The sequence below is a fragment of the Macrotis lagotis genome, chromosome 1, assembly GCF_037893015.1.
Source record: "Macrotis lagotis isolate mMagLag1 chromosome 1, bilby.v1.9.chrom.fasta, whole genome shotgun sequence".
In the NCBI taxonomy this organism is placed as follows: Eukaryota; Metazoa; Chordata; class Mammalia; order Peramelemorphia; family Peramelidae; genus Macrotis; species Macrotis lagotis.
In genome coordinates this window covers 931,642,218-931,664,016 of record NC_133658.1, presented here as the reverse complement: position 1 = coordinate 931,664,016, position 21,799 = coordinate 931,642,218, and the positions used below count along the sequence as shown (strand labels likewise).

Sequence of the window (21,799 nt, the reverse complement as noted above, 5' to 3'; positions counted from 1 at the left end):
TTGGGCAAGCCACTGAACCCCATTTGCCTTGCAAAAACCTAAAATAAATAAATAAATAAAATGAACAAACAATAGCAAGTTGTCATCTAATTTAGGACGTCATCATTTTTGAGGTTTCAGGTGTCTGACCACGCTAGAGCATTTTAAAGAAAAGTGTAGTGGTTTTATTTCTGCCAGAAACATAATCTTTCCTTTTAGAAATCAGTAAATCAGATTAAAACTAGGAGAAAGGGTTTGAGATAAAAATCTACAGGAAGCTTTCTGAAGCTAGCTACACTTTGTTTTAGCAGTAAAGTAATTTTTCTAGGGCCAAAAAGATAGTCCTTTGTTGAGCTATAGTTCACCACATGCACATAAGGAAGAAAAGAAAACACATAATACATAATAAAATACAATAATATAATACAATGAAATATATAATATACACATAATATATATTAAAAATTAAGTTGTTTATAAATCCAGATTTGTCTTGATTTAGGCCAAATTTTAGTTCTGAAGAGGAAAGGAACAAGACTAGCTAAATTTTTAGAAATTTATTAAACTATATGGTCTCTTTTAATTAGATAACTGTATTATATATATAGCTTGATTTTCTGTGCTAGGTAATCTAAAAACATACTAAATTTAATTGTTTTAAGTTTTAAAACACACAATTGTGATCATGATATTTTTGAGTGTACCAAAATGTTTTAACATTTTAAAATATTGGTAAACAATTTTAACATCTAACATTATTAGTAAAGACAGGTTCACTCATATACTAAACATTTGGGAATTTAAAATTGTGCTGTTGACAACAAATAGAATGAATGAATGAAGAAACCTTAAATGAAATAAGTTTCTTGTGCATTAGGTATTAGGCATTATTGATGACTATAACTCCATTGTAGCTCAAGTGATATAATACAAGATAAAAATATATTAAATACATGTTTAAGGGTTTGATAAAATTTTATTATAATGAGAATAATTTATTTGTATTTAAAGAAACCCTTGTCCTTTGGTAACCACATTTTTTAAAGAAACTTGTTTCCTAAAGACCTTTTGGGGTTTATATATAATGTTTAAAAATATTCAACATCAATTTGGGTTTGATAAGTTTAAATTTTAAAAATTTGTTTTTGTTTTAAGGTTGTGGGTCAGGAACTCCTTCTCCTGGCAGCAGATTCCAAAATTCAGGCAGACCAAATAACAGCTGGGGAGCTGAAGGGAAAAACTCATACCATTTTATTTGATGTGTAGCAGCTGGGGACTGGGCAGCCATGAGATCCATTTAGAAGTCAATCCTCACTCTCTCCATACAAAGTGAGACTTTTTTTCTTTTTCTTTTGCAAGTCAATGGGGTTAAGTGGCTTACCCAAGGCCACACCACTAGGTAATTATTGAGTGTCAGAGGCTGGATTTGAACTCAGGTCCTCCTGACTCCAGGGTGAGTGCTCTATCTACTGTGCCAATTTTGAGGGGTTATATAAGGTATCCTATACATGAATAAATTACATAACTGTGGGTACATCCTGACCCATATATGGACATCATATCCAACTAGGTAATATATTGTGACTAAGGGAATTCACATCCAAATCCAAATATGGCTTTCAATTTGGGCCAAGTCCAACTCAGCTTGAGTTACTGAAAAATGAGAAATTTTTCCAAATAACTTTAAGATAAGTTTTGTATGTGATTTAAATATTTAAGCACATAAATTAATTCAATACAGTAATCTGAAAATGAACTATTTAATCAGCTTTTTTTTTGTTTATTTTTTGTAAGGCAATGGGTTTAAGTGACTTACTCAAGGTCAAACAACTATTTAGTGTCTGAGGTCCAATTTGAACTCAGGTCCTCCTGACTCCAGGGCCAGTGCTCTACCCACTGTGCCACTCAGTCACCCCTGATTAATAAGCTTTTGAGGGACCTTATATAGTTGAAGTTCCATTGTTAGATCTTGCCATCTTAATGTAGCTTTTGTTCTAGAGATGTTACAGACCAAAGGATAAGACCTATCTCTATTTTAGTAGAACTCTTTTAACATAATTGGTAGATAATCCTAGGTCAATAGGGAAGAGGAACTTAGCTGAAGTTAATTGTTGATAATGAATGGTTTTCTGTTCTCAGTGAATGTGACTCAACCAATTGGAATTCCCTTTTACTCAAATTACTATAATGGAGTGAAACTGAATATTTCTGAGTTTTCCCTTGGTCTTGTACACCTGCTTATAGCTCCCCTAGAAAAGTTTCCATTTTTCAAAGTAGTAAAAGTGGAAATTTACTGTTTGTGAAACATTTTGTTATTATTAAAAGCATCTAAATTATTGTCAGTAGAGAGGATTTTTGCTGTTTTTTTATTTGAATTTGTTTCCATTTCAATGGAATAGGTAAGAATTATGTTAATATGTTGAATTTATCACAAATATATAATTTAAATCCCTGAAGAATCTCATTTTCTTTTTGAGAATATGAGTAAATTTGGGTAGAAGTAAATAAACATAAAACAAAATATGTAAAGTCATTATGTTTATAAGGTTAAACTTAAGAAAATCTCTATGTTGTTTTACTATTCAAAGAAATAAGATTTCAGTAAGAAAAAATTATGTTTAGTGAATTATAATAATTCATTTATCACCCTTCTTGAAAATCTTGGAAATTAAGATGGTTTTGTCTCAGTTGAAATTATTTTAAAGTCACCTATGATGTTCTTATTGTTTAAAAGGATATGAACCTGTTTCCAATGGCAAGATCCATAATCTTGCCTAACTCCTTCCATGAGAATGACTCTCTCTCACAGCTGGCTTCTGTATACTATCTCTAGGAACCCAACGAATGGGGTCTTTACCCAATGGGGAAGGATACCAGAATATAAAGAGTCCAGGTACTATTTCATTTTCCCTCATATTTTTAGTGCCCTTCCCTCAGACACAGGGAGTGTGGTAAGATCTCTTCTTTTTCCCATTACTTGGGATAATAATGATCATTACTCTTTTCCTACTTGGAGTATGGGTAAGGCTTTTGCCTAAAAATGGTCCAGTACTATGGTGAATGAGATAAAGATGTCTGAGGTCTTTTCCCCTCAAACAGCAGAAGCAGAGATCCCTTGGTCAAATGAAATGGGTTTGAAGGAACTTCCCTCCCTGATTTTTAAGGAAGAATGAGTATTCTTATCTCCTTTTTTTTAATTTTTGTTTTTCTTTTGGTTTACAGGTGATATCATGCACTCCTCTGACCCTCAGGAAGGATTGATATAATCTGTAGCAATAGTTTTTGAAAAAAATTGTAAATTAATATTTTTCACTGTTTAAGCATAATCAACGTCCATAATTTTTGATAATTTTTTTTGTTTTTTTTTTTTTGCAAGGCAAATGGGGTTAAGTGGCTTGCCCAAGGCCACACAGCTGGGTAATTATTAAGTGTCTGAGACCGGATTTGAACCCAGGTACTCCTGACTCCAAGGCTGGTGCTTTATCTACTACGCCACCTAGCCGCCCCTTTGATAAAATAATTTAAAATGTTTTTATAGTCATTGTAAGGTTTTTAGGTACTATAAGTGTATATACTGATCCTTTAGAGCTGAATTCACTCTTGATTATGAGAATGTGCTATTAAGAACCTCATGAGACTGAAAATTGACCTTCTATCTGAGTCTGAGTATAAAGGACATTTATGTTGGATAATGTCTTATGAGACTGGCAGACCAAGGAGGGTTGGATGTATTGCGGGTAATAGGACTCATTGGGAAAGGCTGGGGAACAACTTTTCAATAAGTTTTGAGGGTAAATCTCCTAATTTAGTTTCCCAGATGCCACTTTTGTAAACGTCTCACCTGGCAGATTTAAAATCTGGCTCAAGGCACCTGGTCATCCACATAGCTTTACCTGGAAACTGACATAAATAAAAAGGAAAGTTTTATTTTCTTATGTTCTAGGTCCTTATGGTAAATTCCTGTAATCATGTCAGATGATCAAAAAAAATTGTAAAATGTAAATTCAACCTGCAAAAAAAATAAGAATTTATGCCATTTTTTGCTTGCAACAATTTAATTGTCATTTTCAGCTAAGATTTTTTACAAAACATCAAAAAAAGGTTAAAATTATTAGATTTATAATCCACCTACTAGATACAAACTCTTCTAAAATGATTATCAATTGTGTATGTTGTAAGTTCAAGTTGATTGGGGAAAAATTTAATTTTTTACTTTTGTAATAGAATTATTATATTGGAAGTTATTTTTATTAGTGGAACAATAGCTTCCAAATGGGAGAAATAAAATAATCATACCAAGTATGAGTTTTTAAAACTGGGTTTGTATAAAACAACAGTGTATTAGTGTCCCCAATTTTCCATATCCACTCCAGCATTGTCCATTTTCCTTTTCTGTTTTTAGCCATTCTGGTAGATGTAAGGTGGTAATTCAGAGTTGTTATCATATATTTCTCTAATTCTTTTTTCCTTTAAGGTTTTTGCAAGGCAGTGGGGTTAAATGACTTGCCCAAGGTCACAAAGCTAGGTAATTATTAAGCGTCTGAGGCTGAATTTGAACTCAGGTCCTCCTGATTCCAGAGCCAGTGCTCTAGCCACTGTGCCACCTAGCTGCCCCTATTTCTCTAATGCTTAGAGATTTTGAGCATTTTTTTTTCATGAGAATTGATAGCTTGGATTTCGTCCTTTGTAGTTTTCAAAGGAAGAAATCCAAGGCTGTCAACAATGTGAAAAACATGCACCATATCTGTAATCACTAATCCAAATCACTATTGATTAGAAAGATTCTCAAATTTCAAAAATGACCAGAAAACGAAAATGACAGAAGTTGGCAGACCTGAGGAGTAATTAAAACGGTTAATGCCAGAACAGGATTTTCAACTTCCATCCTTTTTTCTGAAGTCCAAAGCTTGATTTTCCATGAGAGTTTTGGCACTCTGCTCACTTTCACAATGCTAGGATTCAATCTACCCCAAACATGAGCATATCCTAAAACCATTTCAAATCTGGGTTCCACAATCCCAGAAAGATTTCATAACTTATCTTTTAATTTATACTTCAAATACATATCCTTATATACACACACAACACCCACCATGTGTATTTCCTTAAAAAGCAAATTATAAAAACTTTCAGAATCTATTCTGATAAATTATTTCCACAAGTAGCGATCATATTTTCACTTTACTTCCTCTCTTAAATGACAAAGAAATAAGACGTTTTCTTTTAAAATTTAAAATACAGATTTTCTTTTTTAGGTTTTTGCAAGGCAAATGGGGTTATGTGGCTTACCCAAGGCCACACAGCTAGGTAATTACTAAGTGTCTGAGGCCAGATTTGAACCCAGGTACTCCTGACTCCAGGGCTGGTGCTTTATCCACAGTGCCACCTAGCCGCCCCTAAAATACAGATTTTAAAAATTGATTTAACTTTTATATAATTTGCAGCCAAATTCTAAATTTCCACAATATTCTTCTAAAATGAACAGAATATTTTTATATAAAATGATCCCTAATTTGTGAATCGTGTAGCCTTTAAAATACTTAATCAAAACCTAAATGCCTCTATTATTTTGAGTCCCATTTTCTAAAGTTTTGAGTTTCAAAATAGGAGCTAACCTGTGCTCTCTTTTTTTAGATTTTCAGAGATAGTGAGGAATCCAAGAGAAAAGCCTCCAAGGTGAATGAGATAAGTTAAAGAGAGAGATAGGTGAGGAAGAGACAGACAGACAGACAAAGAGAGACAGAGACACAGAGACAGAAACAAACACATACACACACAGAGAGAGAGAGAGAGAGAGAGAGAGAGAGAGAGAGAACGAACAAGAGAGAGCAAGAGCACTTCACAGCCAAGTTATCAAAGTTTAAGAAATCAATGGGCCATGAAGATTAAAATAGCAATTTCTGGATTAATGGCATCTACATTGTAGATGTTAAGAGAAATTCTAATTCCTCCCCCCCCCCATTTTAGAGCTGAAAAAAATCATAGAGGCAAAATGTCAAGTGATGTGAAAGAATAATTTCTCATAACTATATTGTGATAGAAGATTAATTTCCTTTAAAGAATACTGGACTTCATATGGGTCACTTTGCTCCCTAGTTAAAAATCAAGACTCCCAAAATATCGCTCCCTATGTTAATTGCAAACTAAGAAGACAATGCTCAGGATGGAAGGAGACCACCCTCCTGGGAAGAGACAGCCAGAGTTCAGCCAATAACTGATAATCTTTGTAGATCAATTTCAGGTAGAGATATTGTGCGATTTCCATGGTTAGGCCACTAAGGAGGTTAATTATTTTCTCTATTCTTTATTACTGTTTGAGTCTAATTTCTTTCCATTTCGTTGTGATCATCTTGGATGGCCTCCATTGCCCATAGGTTTTAGTGGTAACTCCCAGAGAATAAAGCTCATCTCCAATCTACATTTTCTGCTATGTTATTTTAACCCTGTTTTTTATGGTTACAATTTTAGTGTTCCCAGCTTTTGTGCTGCAGATTGGATCTGGACACATAATTTGGAAGGAAATAGACTTCCCCTTCTGATACCACAAGAAAGGATTCCTAGAAAAGCAGGACAGACTTTGAGCCTGCTTCGGTAGTTTTGTTTGAAGTTGAACTTTCTACTTTTCAACTCAACTGCTCTAGTTTTGAACTGGTGTTTTCTTTGAAGTAGAAGTTTCTCTGACAGTTTACCTTTGGTTTGGGGAATTCTCACAGGTAAGTGAGAATTGCCTGGTTTTTAAGTGCCCAGGTGGGTGCTGAGGACTTGCCTCTAGATCTAAGTGTGGCATTTCTTTAGTGAAGTGTCATGGTGGTTAGAATTGTGTGGCACATTTTTTTTTTCAGTGAAGGAGAAGGGATTTTTTTGGCTGGAATCCCTGCCACATGTCCATTGTCTACCTTAGATGATTTTTTTTGGTTTGTGAAGTGTCTAATTATGTCTTTTGGTGTTTGATTTTGTGCATAATTATTGTTGCTGAATTGTTGTATCTGATCATAGGACAATCTCAATCAAGGATTAGAGATCCAGTAGGAAAGACACCTGCTCTCTTTATGAATAAACATTATTACTCTAATGACCTTGCATTTTGTCACCATTGGTGTAAACTAGCAAGTGATGTTCCTAATTATGTTGGTCAAGATGAGGATCTTTTGAGAGAGCTAAATTGAACTATCTTAAAATAAAATTAATTTTAAAAACTTCTAATTTTTTTAGACTTCTACTAAGTAATGGAAATGTTTCCATCACTAGATAAGTGAGATGCTACAAAGAGCACAAAGTTGAAATTTCTTCACTTAAGGTTTGTTAACTTCTTCACCAGTACCTCCCCCTGAGAGGTTAGCCATTTCTTCAAACCTCTTACCTGCTTCTGTCTATCTTTCTCCTCTGGCCTCGACTTCTTCTCCTCCCCTTAAGCCACCTGAATCGTCTAAACTTACTTTGTCCTCTTACCAAAAACTCCAGCTTGTGTCTTCCTTTTTCATTTTCTGTCCCTCCCCCTTATTCATTGTCCTCTTTATCTTCCTTTCCTCCTAAAGGCTAGGTTTTGGTGGATCCATACCATCTGCAAGCTGGATGACAATCTAAATCCTAGCTTCTCTCTATCCTTCCTGCTCTCCCTATTCTTAAGGAATCCTCTCTTTCTCCTTCCCCTGCTGAAAGTCATCCTCACTCATCACTCATCTTTCTTTCTCCTTTTCCTTCTCCTCCTCTCTCTCCTCCTCCTTTCCCTCATTCTCATTCTTTTGTTTTTCCTACTTTTTCTAATCCCCCTTTTCTTCTTCTATTCTCCCTTATCCTTATCCCAGTAGCATTCTCTCTTCTTGATCTTCAGTTTCTTCTCCTTCCTCTACAGTTTCATCTCCTTATCTCCACAGTATTAATCCCTCCATTCCATTTCTCCTTGTCTCTCAGTTTCTTCTCCTTCGTCTACAGTTTCGTCTCCTCCTCTCTCTAATATTCCATCTATTCTGATTTCTTGTTTCTTCCTCTTGGCTTCCTATCTCATTTCCTCCACTCTGGCTTATTCTTCTATTCAATCTCACCTAATATTCGTTCTTCTCTCCATCTCCGCTTCCTACTCGACTATATTTTCAGTTAAGAATTTTTTATTCATTTTAAATATTAACAAAAGGTTAAAACTCTTTATTTGCAAAATCACTGGGATGCTCTCTGTTCTAAAGGGATTGTTACAAGTTCAAAATTAATTCAGTAGGTTTTTTAAAGAATTAAGTTTTGATGTGGAATCTCATTTTTATAGAAGTTTATTTTAATGGAACAACATCCTCCAAATGGTAGTATAAACAATTAAAAGGAATAATATAATGTCAAAACCAAAACTAAATTGATGTCTATTTGTACTGAATTTTCTGTGCATATCAACATGACAGTGGGCAAGTGAAATTATAAATTGTCATCATTTGAGAAGTTCCAGAGTTTTATTTTCTAGTGATAAAATTATGAGTTCTGACTTGTTTTAAAAGTGGATTAAGAAGTTATTCTACTAGAAAGGAAAAAAATATCAAGTATCCCAAATATACTCGGAAAAGCCTGGTCATTGAGAACATCTGAAGCAACAGAACTGCAAAAAGAATGAAAAATAAGAAATGAATCAGAAATTTATGATATTGTTTACTTTTCCCTTTTGCATTTGTTTGTATGGGTTATTTAGTTTAGGGTAAGCACCCCAGGTGCTCACATGGACTATTTGTGCCTAACCTGTGGTAGAACATTCCAAGCTCGTATTGCTCTGATCAGCCACAGTTGAATACATTGTCATTTGTCTCAAACAAAGTGATAACATTTTGGGTCTTCTTTAATAACGAAGGATAAGAACAAAGAAGCCACTTCCCTGGCAGGGGAAATTCTAGTACTAGTTAATAGCAGAGATATCAGTATTAAGCAAAGCAACAAATAAACAGAATACCTGAACAGATATATACACACACAAACAAAAGGGAGAGTTATTTGAACAAAGTTTCACATATAACATGCCAAAAGCAGGACCTCTAAAACAAAAGACAGCCATCACAAGGGGGCCCCTAGAGAAAGATACAAACACCCAAACCGAGCTGGGGGTCACCTAAACCAAGTCTCACATTTTTGAGTGTCATCAGTCTCATACATAAAAATCAGAGGGTACCCAAATATATTGAGGCTACCAGGCCATAAACCAAAGGAAATTCTCAGAGGCAAGAATTTCAGAACCGGGGGTGGCTAGGTGGTACAGTGGATAGAGCACTGACCCTGAGATCAGGAGTACGAGTTAAAATCCAGCCTCAGACACTTAATAATTACCTGTGTGGCCTTGGGCAAGCCACTTAACCCCATTGCCTTGCAAAAAAAAAAAACCTTAAAAAAAAATTTCAGAACCTGAGGTAAAATTCAAAGAATAGGTCAACTTCAAATAAAACCAACATTCAAAAATAGATCAACTGAGTTGAAAAAATGCTAGTCTCATCTTATTTTGAGGCCAGCTTTGGCTAGGCTCAACATCTGTCCATGCTTTTTTAGGGATTCCATATCCATTGTTGTGAAAAGGTAGTTTATCCTCTTTCCAGGTCAAGATGGTCTAATCTCACAATCTGGCAATTTAAACACTGGTTCAGAATAAAGCTGAATTTGAAAAATTATAAACCTTTTTCCTCATAAGGAATATGTATGGGTAGAGACCAAGGACCTATCCTTCCTCAAAATTCTCATCCATATTTAACGTCATGGCAGCCAAAACTGCGAACCCTAAAATTGTAAACCTCAAAATATAGGGTTAAAATAAATTGACAGAAAATATAGTTTAGACATGAAATTTTATTCTCTGGGATTTTTACCATCTGTCCACGATGATCATCCAGAACTGAGGGAGACAGGCATAGTTATTGAAAAACAAAGGTTAGGGAACATCATTAACCTCCCTGGTGACCTGACAGTCTTAAGTTGCTCAAATGCTCCTCAGAGACTATTGTACTTAAACAATAGTATTTGATGAATTGTTATCTTTTCCTGGACAAGTCTTCCATCAGGAGGGCAGGACAAATCTTCCTGGGTTTTTAGTTAACACAGGGGGAAATAGTCAATGACTTCCTTCTTCTTACCTCAGCCTACAAAGTGAAGGCTGAATACAGTTCTAAAGAAATCAGCCTTTTAACTAGGATTATATATTTTTTATTTTATTTAAGGCAATGGAGTTAAGTGACTCATCCAAGGTCACACAGCTAGGCAATTATTAAGTGTTTGAGGCCAAATTTGAACTCAGGTCCTCTTGACTCCAGGGCTGTTGCTCTATCCACTGTGCCACCTAGCTGCCCTTAACTAGGATTATAATTGTGAAAAAAAATCATCATCATCATCATCATCATCATTATTATTATTACAGGGGTCACAAAGAATCAGACCCAACTCAGTAATAACAAAAGGAAAGAGCCTAATTATTACAATGGGAAAAACTATTTCAGCATAAGATTGGTTTTGAACTGTTAATATGTGAATTCCTAGTGTTTTTCCAGAAACAAAGACTGGGCATATTTGGTAGAATTTTCCCCCTTTCTTGTCTCATTAAACTTCAAATTACAGAGAGCATAAAGTTAAGTCCTGCAAAGGATCTTAGAAATAATCTCCTTTAAACCAACGATGTTAAGGCATTTGTTCAAAGATAAAAAGATAGGAAGTAGCAAAACTGAGAATGGAACCTACATGCTATCATTCAGATTCTTTCCCCACACCATGCTTATCTAGGGACAGTACAGAATCGAAGCCTCCTCCAGTCAAGGACACCTCAACCCTTCAAATCATGTTAAAGTCAGCACTCTGTGGAAAGGCTATGAAAGGCTTGAATAAGTCAGTTTCTTATCATTTTTTTTTTTGCTATCAGACTATTCAGACCAAGTCCTATTCCATCTTTCTTTTCTTGATCACAATAGAACATTTTTTTAGTGACTTTCCCAGGGTCAAACAGTTAATGACTTTTGGAGGTCATATTTGAACTCAGGTCCTCCAGGTCTTCCTGACTCCAAGGCTGGTGTTCTATTTACTAGGCCACCTAACTGCCACTTCAATAGAGCTTTAAAAAATTTCTCCTTAAAAAAAACCATCCCTTGTCATTTCGCACTGTGCTTCTCATGACTACAGCACAACTGTCTGGTATACAACTTTTCTGGATAAGTCCTTAGGTTTTTAAATTCTTTCAGGGACATCTCAGTTGTGAAAGATCAGGATAAAAGTCTCCTCAGTCCTCTCTCTGTTTACAGCATCTTCCCTCAGAACATGTTCTCTTTTTCCTTCCAGATTATTCTATGCAGTAGTTCTGCCATACCCTGCTATGGTTCAGTCTGAGGTACCACAGGTGAGAAAAAGTATTGACAATATGTTCAGAAGACAAAGACCCCAATGGTGAAGGGACTGAGATCATACTAGAGAGGATTGGTGCAAGGAATTGGGGAGGTTTCCCTTTGGAGGAGAGAAGATATTGAGGGCATAGTATTTGAAGGACTGTCTGGAAACAATCTTGGATGACTCCAGTTGGGCATAGCTAGGAGCTGAGTGAAAGGCTGATTTCACCTCCTTAAGGATTAGGTCTATGGAGCAGCACAATGGAACCTCTGGAAGTAGCAATTTCCTTCCCCCCCCCCCCCCAGAACCCCAAGCAGAGAGCAGAGGGCCATGTGGTGAAGATGTAGAAAGGATTGTTGTAGCTGGACCTGGAGTAGATACTTAAGGTATCTACTTGAAGCTCCTAGTCTATGATTCTGAGTTATCAGTCCCAACATCAGTCCCCCATTCCTGCAAGTGAAAATACCATTTCTTCTACCAATCATTCAAATAGGAAATGGAGAGAACAAGAGAAAACGTCCCAGGACTCAAAGGATCCTTATTCCTTTTGCTTAATATGAGTGTTAATATGGTTTTAAGGTTTCAGGTCTTGGGGTAGAGAGATTGTGAAATTCAGTGACCAGGTTAACTGGAAGGAAGTAGGGAGCCATTCTAGGCATAGTAGGCCGAGAGAGAGAGAGAGAGAGAGAGAGAGAGAGAGAGAGAGAGAGAGAGAGAGAGAGAGAGGCTTCCATAGAGAGAAACAATTGGAAAACCACTGCCTAAGGAAGGAACCTTTGAATATGCATTGATTTGGCTCATATGGACAAGTACTTCAGGGACCAGAATAAAAACCCCACCTCAAAGAGGCATCTTGAGATGAGAGAAATCACTCTGTCAACTTCCAGCAGATGAGTAGGAGCAGGAAGGTTTGCTGTCTGGAGCCATGTCCAGGGAAGCTTCTTAAAGGTACCACCTCACACCTCTCAGACTGCCCAAGATGACCAAAAAGGATAATGATCATTGTTGGAAGGGTTGTGGGAAATCTGGGACACTATTACATTGTTGGTGGAGTTGTAAACTCATCCAATATTTCTGGAGAGAAATTTGGAACTATACCCAAAGGGCAACAAAAATATGCATAATCTTTGATCCAGCAATACCACTACTGGGTCTATATCCTGAAGAGATCATAAAAAAGGGTAAAAACATAACTTGTACAAAAATATTCATAGCAGCCCTGTTTGCGGTGGCAAAGAATTGGGAATCAAGTAAATGTCCTTCAATTGGGGAATGGCTTAGCAAACTGTGGTATATGTATGTCATGGAACACTATTGTTCTATTAGAAACCAGGAGGGATGGGAATTCAGGGAAGCCTGGAGGGATTTGCATGACCTGATGCCAAGTGAGATGAGCAGCACCAGAAGAACACTGTACATCCTAATAGCAACATGGGGGCAATGATCAACCTTGATGGATTCATTTCTTTTCCTTTCCTTTTCTTTTTTTTAGGTTTTCGCAAGGCAAATGGTGTTAAGTGGCTTGCCCAAGGCCACACAGCTAAGTAATTATTAAGTGTCTGAGACCGGATTTGAACCCAGGTACTCCTGACTCCAGGGCCGGTTCTCTATCCACTGTGCCACCTAGCCACCCCCATGGATTCACTTTATCAGTGCAACAATCAGGGACAATTTTGGGCTGTCTGCAATGGAGAATAAAATCTGTATCCAGATAAAGAACCATGGAGTTTGAACAAAGTCCAAGGATTATTTCCTTTAATTTAGAAAAAACTGATATCTTATTGTCTGATCTTGTTATCTCCTATACTTTATGTTTCTTCCTTAAGGATATGATTTCTCTCTAATCACACTCAATTTGGATCAATGTATAACATGGAAACAACGTAAAGACTGACAAATTGCCTTCTGTGGGGGATGGGGGTGGAGGGAAGTAAGATTAGGGGAAAAATTGTAAAACTCAAAATAAATAAAATCTTTAATGGGAAAAAATGAAATAAATATAAAAAAAGGAAAAATTGTAAGTAAATTCTATGGAGAAATAAAAAGTCAAGAATTTACAGGGATTCAATGAAAAAAAGTGAAAAAGAAGGTGGTTTAGTCTTACCAGATCTAAAATTATACTATGAAGCATCAGTCATCAAAACTGTCTGGTATTGGACAAGAAATAGAGTCATGGATCAGTGGAATAGACTAGGTGCAACAGCAGGAAATGATTATAGTAATCTGCTGTTTGATAAACCCAAAGGGTCCAGCTATTTGGATGAAAACTTTCTCTTTGATAAAAACTGTTGGGAAAATTGGAAGTTAGTATGGAAGAAACTTGGATTAGACTAACACCTCACACCCTATACCAAGATAAGATCAAAATGGATACAGGATTTAGACATAAAAACAATATTATAAGCAAACTAGAAGATCAAGGAGTAGTTTATCTGTCAGATCTAAGGAAAGGGAAGCAGTTCAGTACCAAGGAAGAGATGGAAAACATCATTAAAAAGAAACTAGATAATTTTGATTAAATTAAAAATATTTTGCACAGACAAAACCACTGTAAACCACATCAAAAGAAATGTAGCAAATTGGGAAACCATTTTTACAACTAGTATTTCTGACAAAGGACTCATTTCTAAAATATACAGAGAAGTGAGTCAAATTTTCAAAACAAAAATGCCATTCCCCAATTGCAAAATGAGCAAAGGATATGCAAAGGCAATTTACAAATGAGGAAATCAAAGCAATCCATAATCATATGAAAAATTGCTTTAAATCATGGCTGATTAGAGAAATGCAAATTAAAGCAACTCTGAGGTACCACCTCACACATCTCAGACAGGCCAATATGACCATAAAGGACAATGACCAGTGTTGGAAAGGATATGGAAATCTGGGACACTAATACATTGTTGGTGGAGCTGTGAACTCATCCAACCTTTCTGGAGAGCAAATTGGAACTATGCCCAGATGGCAACAAAAATGTACATACCCTTTGATCCAACAATACCACACTACTGGGTCTATACCCTGAAGAAATGATGGAAAAGGGTAAAAAAACATCACTTCTACAAAAATATTCATAGCAGCCCTATTTGTGGTGGCAAAGAATTGGAAATTAAATGAATGTCCTTCAATTGGGGAATAGCTTGACTAGTTGTGGTATATGTATGTGATAGAACACTATTGTTTATTAGAAACCAGGAGGGATGGGAATTCAGGGAAGCCTGGAAGGATTTACATGAACTGAGGCTGAGCAAGATGAGTTGAACCAGAAAAAATTATGGTACACACTAACAACAACATGGGGGTGATGATCAACCTTGATGGACTTGCTCATTCCATCAGTGTAACAACCAGGGACAATTCTGGGCTCTTTGCAATGGAGAATACCATCTGTATCCAGAGAACCGTGGAGTCCAAACAAAGTATTACCTTTAATTTAGGTAAAAAAAAAAAAAAACCTGTTATGTAATGCTGCTATCTCTTATACTTTATTGTTCTTACTTAAGGATATGATTTCAATCTCATCACATTCAACTTAGATCAATGTATACCATGGAAACAATGTAAAGACTAACAGACTACCTTCTGTGGGGGGTGGGGGAGGGAAGCAAGATTATGGGAAAATTAAATAAAATCTTTCAAAAAGAAGAATAAAAATATCAAAATGAGACAACTCTCCCTAAAAAAATCAAGAAAAGAAAAGAAAAGAAAAGAAAATGGAGGTAGAGGAAAAATTGGGAAGAGAAATGAGAGCAATGCAGAGAAACACTGAAAAGCAAATCAGCAGCTTGGTGAAAGAAATACAAAAAAATACTGAAGACAATAATATGAGAAAAAACCAGTTTAGGACAAATGGAAAAAAGCAACACAAAAAGCAAATGAGGAGAAGAATGACTTAAAAAGTATACTTGGGGGCGGCTAGGTGGCGCAGTAAATAGAGCACTGGCCCTGGGGTCAGGAGTACCTGAGTTCAAATCCAACCTCAGACACTTATAATTATCTAGCTGTGTGCCTTGGGCAAGTCACTTAACTCCACTGCCTTGTAAAATAACTAAAAAAAAAAGAGACTTGGCAAACTGGAAAATGCGATAAAAAAGCTCTTTGAAGAAAATAACCCCTTCAAATGCAGAATGGAACTAAAGGAAACCAATGACTTTTAAAAGAAATCAGGAAGAAATAAAACTATTCCAAAAAAAATAAAAGTTGGAAAATGAGCCATATCTCATTGGAAAAACCACTGACCTCAAAAACAAACCTAGTAGAGATAATTTAAACACTATTGGACTACCTGAAAATCATGGCCAGGAAAACAGCTTAGATTTCATTTCTCAAGAAATAATATAGCAAAATTGCCCTGAGATCCTACAAGCAGAGGTTCCTGACAGAGATCCCAAAAGAAAAATTTCCAGGATTACACAGGATCTGGAAGCATCTACCTTAAGGGCACACAGGGCTTGGAATATGATATTCCAGAAGGGAAATGATATTGGTTTACAAACGAAAAATCAACTACGCAGCAAAACTGAACATCCTCTTTCAGGGGAAAAGATGTATCAAAGACTATTACCTTCACCTTAGCAAAAAAACAAAATGAAACATTATCTTATTATGCAATTTTGCTCTCTTATACTTTATTTTTTTTCCTTAAGGATATCATTTCTCTCTCATCATATTCAACTGAAATCAATGTATACCATGGAAACAATATAAAGACTAACAGACTACCTTCTACAGGGGTGGGGAGAGGGAAGCAAGAATAGGGGGAAAAATTGTAAAACTAAAAATAAAATCTTTCTAAAAAAAGAACCAAAAAAATACTGGCAAAATCCTCGTAAAGGGGAATTATTGTGTAAATTTAAATTATCAAACAAGTTTCATCTCAGAATACGCTTCTCCAAGTTAAGGTAGAAGATAGGCAGCAAATTTGTCAGGGCTATTCAAAGAAACCATCTATATGACCAAAGAAAAAATTCTATTTGACTAAATCTTAAGGCCTTGGTAAACTTTGTCATTAGTTATGTTATAAAAATAAATTTTATACCTATTTGTGCTTGATATCTTCAAATTTTAAGATTTATTTTTGCAAGATTGAATAAGAAATGTATCACTCTAAAATTTCTCAATTAATTTATTGCCCGTTTAAATATTTAGAATATTTATTGTCCAGAAATCAGAATCATTTCAGTTAATTCATTTGAAAATCCCTTTATCCTTGACTATGATTTTTTTTTTTTTAGGTTTTTGTAAGGCAAATGAGCTTAAGTGGCTTGCCCAAGGCCACAACAGCTAGGTAATTATTAAGTGTCTGAAACCAGATTTGAACTCAGGTACTCCTGACTCCAGGGCTGGTGCTCTATGCACTGTGCCACCTAGCTGGCCCCTGACTATGATTTTTAACCAAATAGTCTGTTAGAGGAATAGGGAGAGAAGTGGTTACATTAAAGGATTTCTGAAACCTTAGCTAGCAAATACTGTTATCTACAGTGGCTCAGTTAAGCCTCTGGCAGGTAAAAGTTACATTCTCTGGGGTTTAGGGTGAGGTGTTGAGCTGAGATTGGCTTTCAGGCACTGCTCAATTCCAAAGAAATACAGGTAAGTACTCATAAATGCCAGCAGACTTTCACTTAATTTCCATTTCTTTGCAACCACACATCTCACACCTCTCAAACTGGCCAATATGACCAGAAAGGACAATGATCAATGTTGGAAGGGATGTGGGAAATCTGGGAAAATAATACATTGTTGATGGAGCTGTGAACTCATCCAACCTTTCTGGAGAGAAATTTGGAATTATGCCTGGATGGCAACAAAAATGTGAATACCATTTGATCCAGCAATACCACTACTTGGTCTATACCCTGAAGAGATGATGAAAAAGGGTAAAAACATCACTTGTACAAAAATATCCATAGCAGCCCGATTTGTTGGTGGCAAAGAATTGGAAATTAAGTGAATGTTCTTCAATTGAGGAATGACTGAACAAACTATGGTATATGTATGTCGTGGAACACCATTGTTCTATTAGAAACCAGGAGGGATGGGAATTCAGGGAAGCCTGGAAGGATTTACATGAACTGAGACTGAGTGAGATGAGCAGAACCAGAAAAACACTGTATACCCTAACAGCAACATGGGGGTGATGATCAACCTCGATAGACTTGCTCACTCCATCAGTGCTGCAAGCAGGAACAATTCTGGGCTATCTGTGATGGAGAATACCATCTGTAACCAGAGAAAGAATTGTGAAGTTTGAACAAAGACCAAAGACTATTATCTTCAATTTAGGAAAAAAAAAAACACCATTACCCTATGTAATTTTGCTATCTCCTATACTTTATTTTCTTCCTTAAGAATATGATTTCTCTCGTTACATTCAATTGAGATCCATGTATACCATAGAAACAATGTAAAAAGTAATACAATGCCTTCTTTGTGGGGAGGGAAGCAAGAATGGGGGAAAATAGTAAAACACAAAATAAATAAAATCTTTATAAAAAATAGTAAAATAAATATCAGCAGACTTTGAAAGGCTGAGTTGGAATTGTAAACCAAATGGCTCCTTCCTTGATACACAACTTCTCTTAGTTTCTCCAAGTTCACTATTATTTTTCCTGACATAGGACCAGCTAAATTCATGACCTTCTGGGAAAGGAACTGGTTTCTTTTTTTTAATGCCTCCAGGCCCTAGCACATCCTAGGTGCTTAACAAAGTCTTGTGGAATGTCACTGAATGGAAGTAGCACAATGAAGAGGACACAGTAGTTCTACTGCAAATTAGATCTTTGTCAGTTCTCAAAGTTCAGCAAATTTCTCTCCAGTGTGGATTTTCTGATGCTGAGCAAAAGTGGAGCCACAAATGAAAGTCTTTCCACACTGATTGCATTCATAAGGTTTGTTCCCAGTGTGAATTCTCTGATGTACAGCAAGATGGGAGCTCTGTCTGAAAGTCTTTACACATTGATTACATTTGTAAGGTTTCTCCCCATTGAGGATTCTCTGATGCATAATAAGAATGGAGCTGCTGGTGAAAGTTTTCCCACAATGATTACATTCAAAAGGTTTGTCGCCACTGTGGATTCTCTGATGTGCAGCAAGACTAGATGTATTAATGAAAGTCTTTCCACACTGCTTGCATTCATAAGGCTTCTCCCCAGTGTGGATTCTCTGATGTGCAGCAAGACTGGAGATCTTAATGAAAGTCTTCCCACACTGCTTACATTCGTAAGGCTTCCTGCCAGTGTGGATTTTCTGATGTACAGAAAGATGATAGCCACGAATGAAAGTCTTTCCACACTGCTTACATTCAAAAGGTTTCTCCCCTGTGTGGATTCTCTGATGTACAGCAAGGCTGGAGCCACGAGTGAAAGTCTTTCCACATTGATTACATTCATAAGGTTTCTCCCCAGTGTGGATTCTATGATGTACAGAGAGACTAGAGCTCTGACTGAAAGTCTTCCCACACTGCTTACATTCATAAGGTTTCTCCCCAGTATGGATTCTCTGATGGATAGTAAGATTGGAGCTCTGTCTGAAAGTCTTTCCACACAGATTACATTCAAAAGGTTTGTCCCCAGTGTGGATTATCTGATGTGCAGCAAGATTGGAGCTCTTAATGAAAGTCTTCCCACACTGATTGCATTCATAAGGTTTCTCCCCAGTGTGGATTCTCTGATGTGCAGCAAGACTGGAGCCACGAGTGAAAGTCTTTCCACAGTGATTACATTCATAAGGTTTCTCCCCAGTGTGGATTCTATGATGTACAGAGAGGCTGGAGCTCTGACTGAAGGTCTTCCCACACTGCTTACATTCATAAGGTTTCTCCCCAGTGTGGATTCTTTGATGCATAGTAAGATTGGAGCTCTGTCTGAAAGTCTTTCCACACAGATTACATTCAAAAGGTTTGTCCCCAGTGTGGATTAGCTGATGTGCAGTAAGATTGGAGTTCTCTCTGAAAGTCTTTCCACACTGCTTACATTCATAAGGCTTCTCCCCAGTGTGGATTCTGTGATGTACAGCAAGATGGGAACTCCATCTGAATGTTTTTCCACACTCCTTACATTCATAAGACTTCCCCCTAGTGTGGATTTTCTGATGTACAGCAAGACTGGAGCCACGAATGAAAGTCTTTACACAGTGATTACATTCATAAGATTTCTTCCGAGTGTGGATTCTCTGATGTGCAGCAAGACTGGAGTTCTGTGTGAAAGTCCTTCCACAATGATTACATTCATAAGGTTTCTCCCCAGTGTGGATTCTATGATGTACATTGAGACTGGAGCTCTGACTGAAAGTCTTCCCACACTGCTTACATTCATAAGGTTTCTCCCCAGTGTGGATTCTCTGATGCATAGTAAGGCTGGAGCTCTGTCTGAAAGTCTTTCCACACAGATTACACTCAAAAGGTTTGTCCCCAGTATGGATTATCTGATGGGCAGCAAGAGTGGAGCTCTGCCTGAAAGTCTTTCCACAGTGCTTACGTTTATAAGGTTTCTCCCCACTGTGCATTATCTGATGTGCAGCAAGATTGGAGTTCTCTCTGAAAGTCTTTCCACACTGCTTACATTCATAAGGCTTCTCCTCAGTGTGGATTCTCTGATGTATAGCGAGATGGGAGCTCCATCTGAAAGTTTTTCCACATTCCTTACATTCATAAGGCTTCCCCCTAGTGTGGATTTTCTGATGTACAGCAAGACTGGAGCCACGAATGAAAGACTTTCCACAGTGATTACATTCATAACATTTCTTCTGAGTGTGGATTCTCTGATGTGCAGCAAGACTGGAGCTCTGTGTGAAAGTCTTTCCACATTGATTACATTCATAAGGTTTCTCCCCAGTGTGGATTCTCTGATGTACAGCAAGAATGGAGCTCCGACTGAAAGTTTTTCCACATTGCTTGCATTCATGAGGTCTCTCTCCAGTGTGGATTCTCTGATGTGCAGCAAGATTGGAGCTCTGTGTGAAAGCCTTTCCACACTGATTACATGTATAGCGTTTCTCTGCAGTATCATTTCTCTGATGTACAGCAAGGTTGACCCTTCTCATAAAAGTCTTTCCATGTGGATTATGTTCATAAGATTTTCCCCTAGAGTGGAATCTCTCATGTTTAGCTAGCTTATCTTTTTTATGCAAAGTTTTCCCACATTGATTGTATTCATATGGCTTCTCTCCAGTGGGAATTCTCTCATATATTGCACAGATTTCTCTCCAAATGTATTCATAGGAAATTTCATCCATGAATCTTTGCTTGTTGGCTTTTTCTTCTAAAAGCCTCATCTCTGCAGTAGTCCCTTTTACTTCAAGTCTGATCTCTCCTTCTAAAGGGCACAAATATTAAATAGACATACATAGCCACATATAACTCCATATATAATCATATCCCCTTCCTCCACTGGCAGAATGCTAATTTTCATTCTGTTACCCCAGGCAAAGAGAAGACTCTTTTAACTTAAAAGGTCAGAACAATCATTTGAAAAAGTCATCAGCTCACATTAGAGCACATGATAAGTCACAATCACACTGGATCCAAAACACAAATTTGTTGAGACACAGGCAGGACTAGCATTCTCATTACATTCACAACTCAGGCCATGAGTTCAGATTGACTGAGTGACTTCACCCAAATATCAGAAACTGAGAATGTATGAAAATACGTGTCTCATAAAGGAACTTGAGTCCAGCATCTTTCAAGTGCACTACAAATTTCAGATACATATTTCAGCTGGGCTCCCCTTTTGGCTAGCCAATCTTTTGACATCTCCCTGACTGACTCCCTAGGATACTTAGCAAAGCAATGTTTCTTTTTTTTTAAATTTTATTTATTTAAGACAAAGGGGTTAAGTAACTTGCCCAAGGTCACACAGATAGGCAATTATTAAGTATCTGAGGCCTGATTTGTACTTTGGTCCTCTGGACTCCAGGGCTAGTGCTCTATCCACTGTGCAACCTAGTCACCCACAAAGCAGCTTCACAAGGAAGTAGACAGTACGTCTCCCCATGAGTCCTCTTGTCCTTCCCATTCAGTGGCTCACAAAGCCAATGAGGATACAAGGCAGTGATCCAAGGGGTTTGTGATAAAAATTTGTTACTGACACCTTAAGCAACAAAGAAAGGCCCAAAGACATTTTTCCTTTCTGGTAGCAAGTATGGTTTCCACCATAACAAGATTCTGTCTGCCATGATTCCAAGCCATTATCATCAGGTCTGTGATGCTTTTGGGGATCATAAAGCTATGACCTCATAGACTACGTGAGATTAAGTACATCATATTATTTCTACTTGACATCAAATCAATTTCAAACTTCATCTGCAAAATCTCACTGACATGCATAGACTCTCCTTACTGGGAACCCTAATTCACTTTTTTTTTAGGGGTTAAGTGGCTTGCCCAAGGCCACATAGCTAGGTAATTATTAAGTGTCTGAGACCGGATTTGAACCCAGGTACTCCTGACTCCAGGACCAGTGCTTTATCCACTATGCCACCTAGCTGCCCGCCGCCCCCC

The 21,799-nt window shown here is 37.0% G+C and overlaps 1 protein-coding gene across 3 annotated transcripts in view; it reads right to left on the bottom strand.

Moving 5' to 3' along the window:
• Positions 1-7,889: 7,889 nt before the first annotated feature.
• LOC141511949 (uncharacterized) overlaps positions 7,890-21,799 on the bottom strand; it is a 58,578-nt gene continuing 44,668 nt past the window's right edge. For 2 of the 3 annotated variants that reach the window (XM_074220907.1, XM_074220910.1), the window contains one exon: positions 7,890-20,612. In XM_074220907.1, the coding sequence (XP_074077008.1) occupies positions 18,091-20,612 (2,522 nt within the window). In that variant the 3' untranslated portion in view covers positions 7,890-18,090. The remainder of the gene's footprint in view (positions 20,613-21,799) is intronic. The other variant, XM_074220913.1, reaches the window with a different exon arrangement.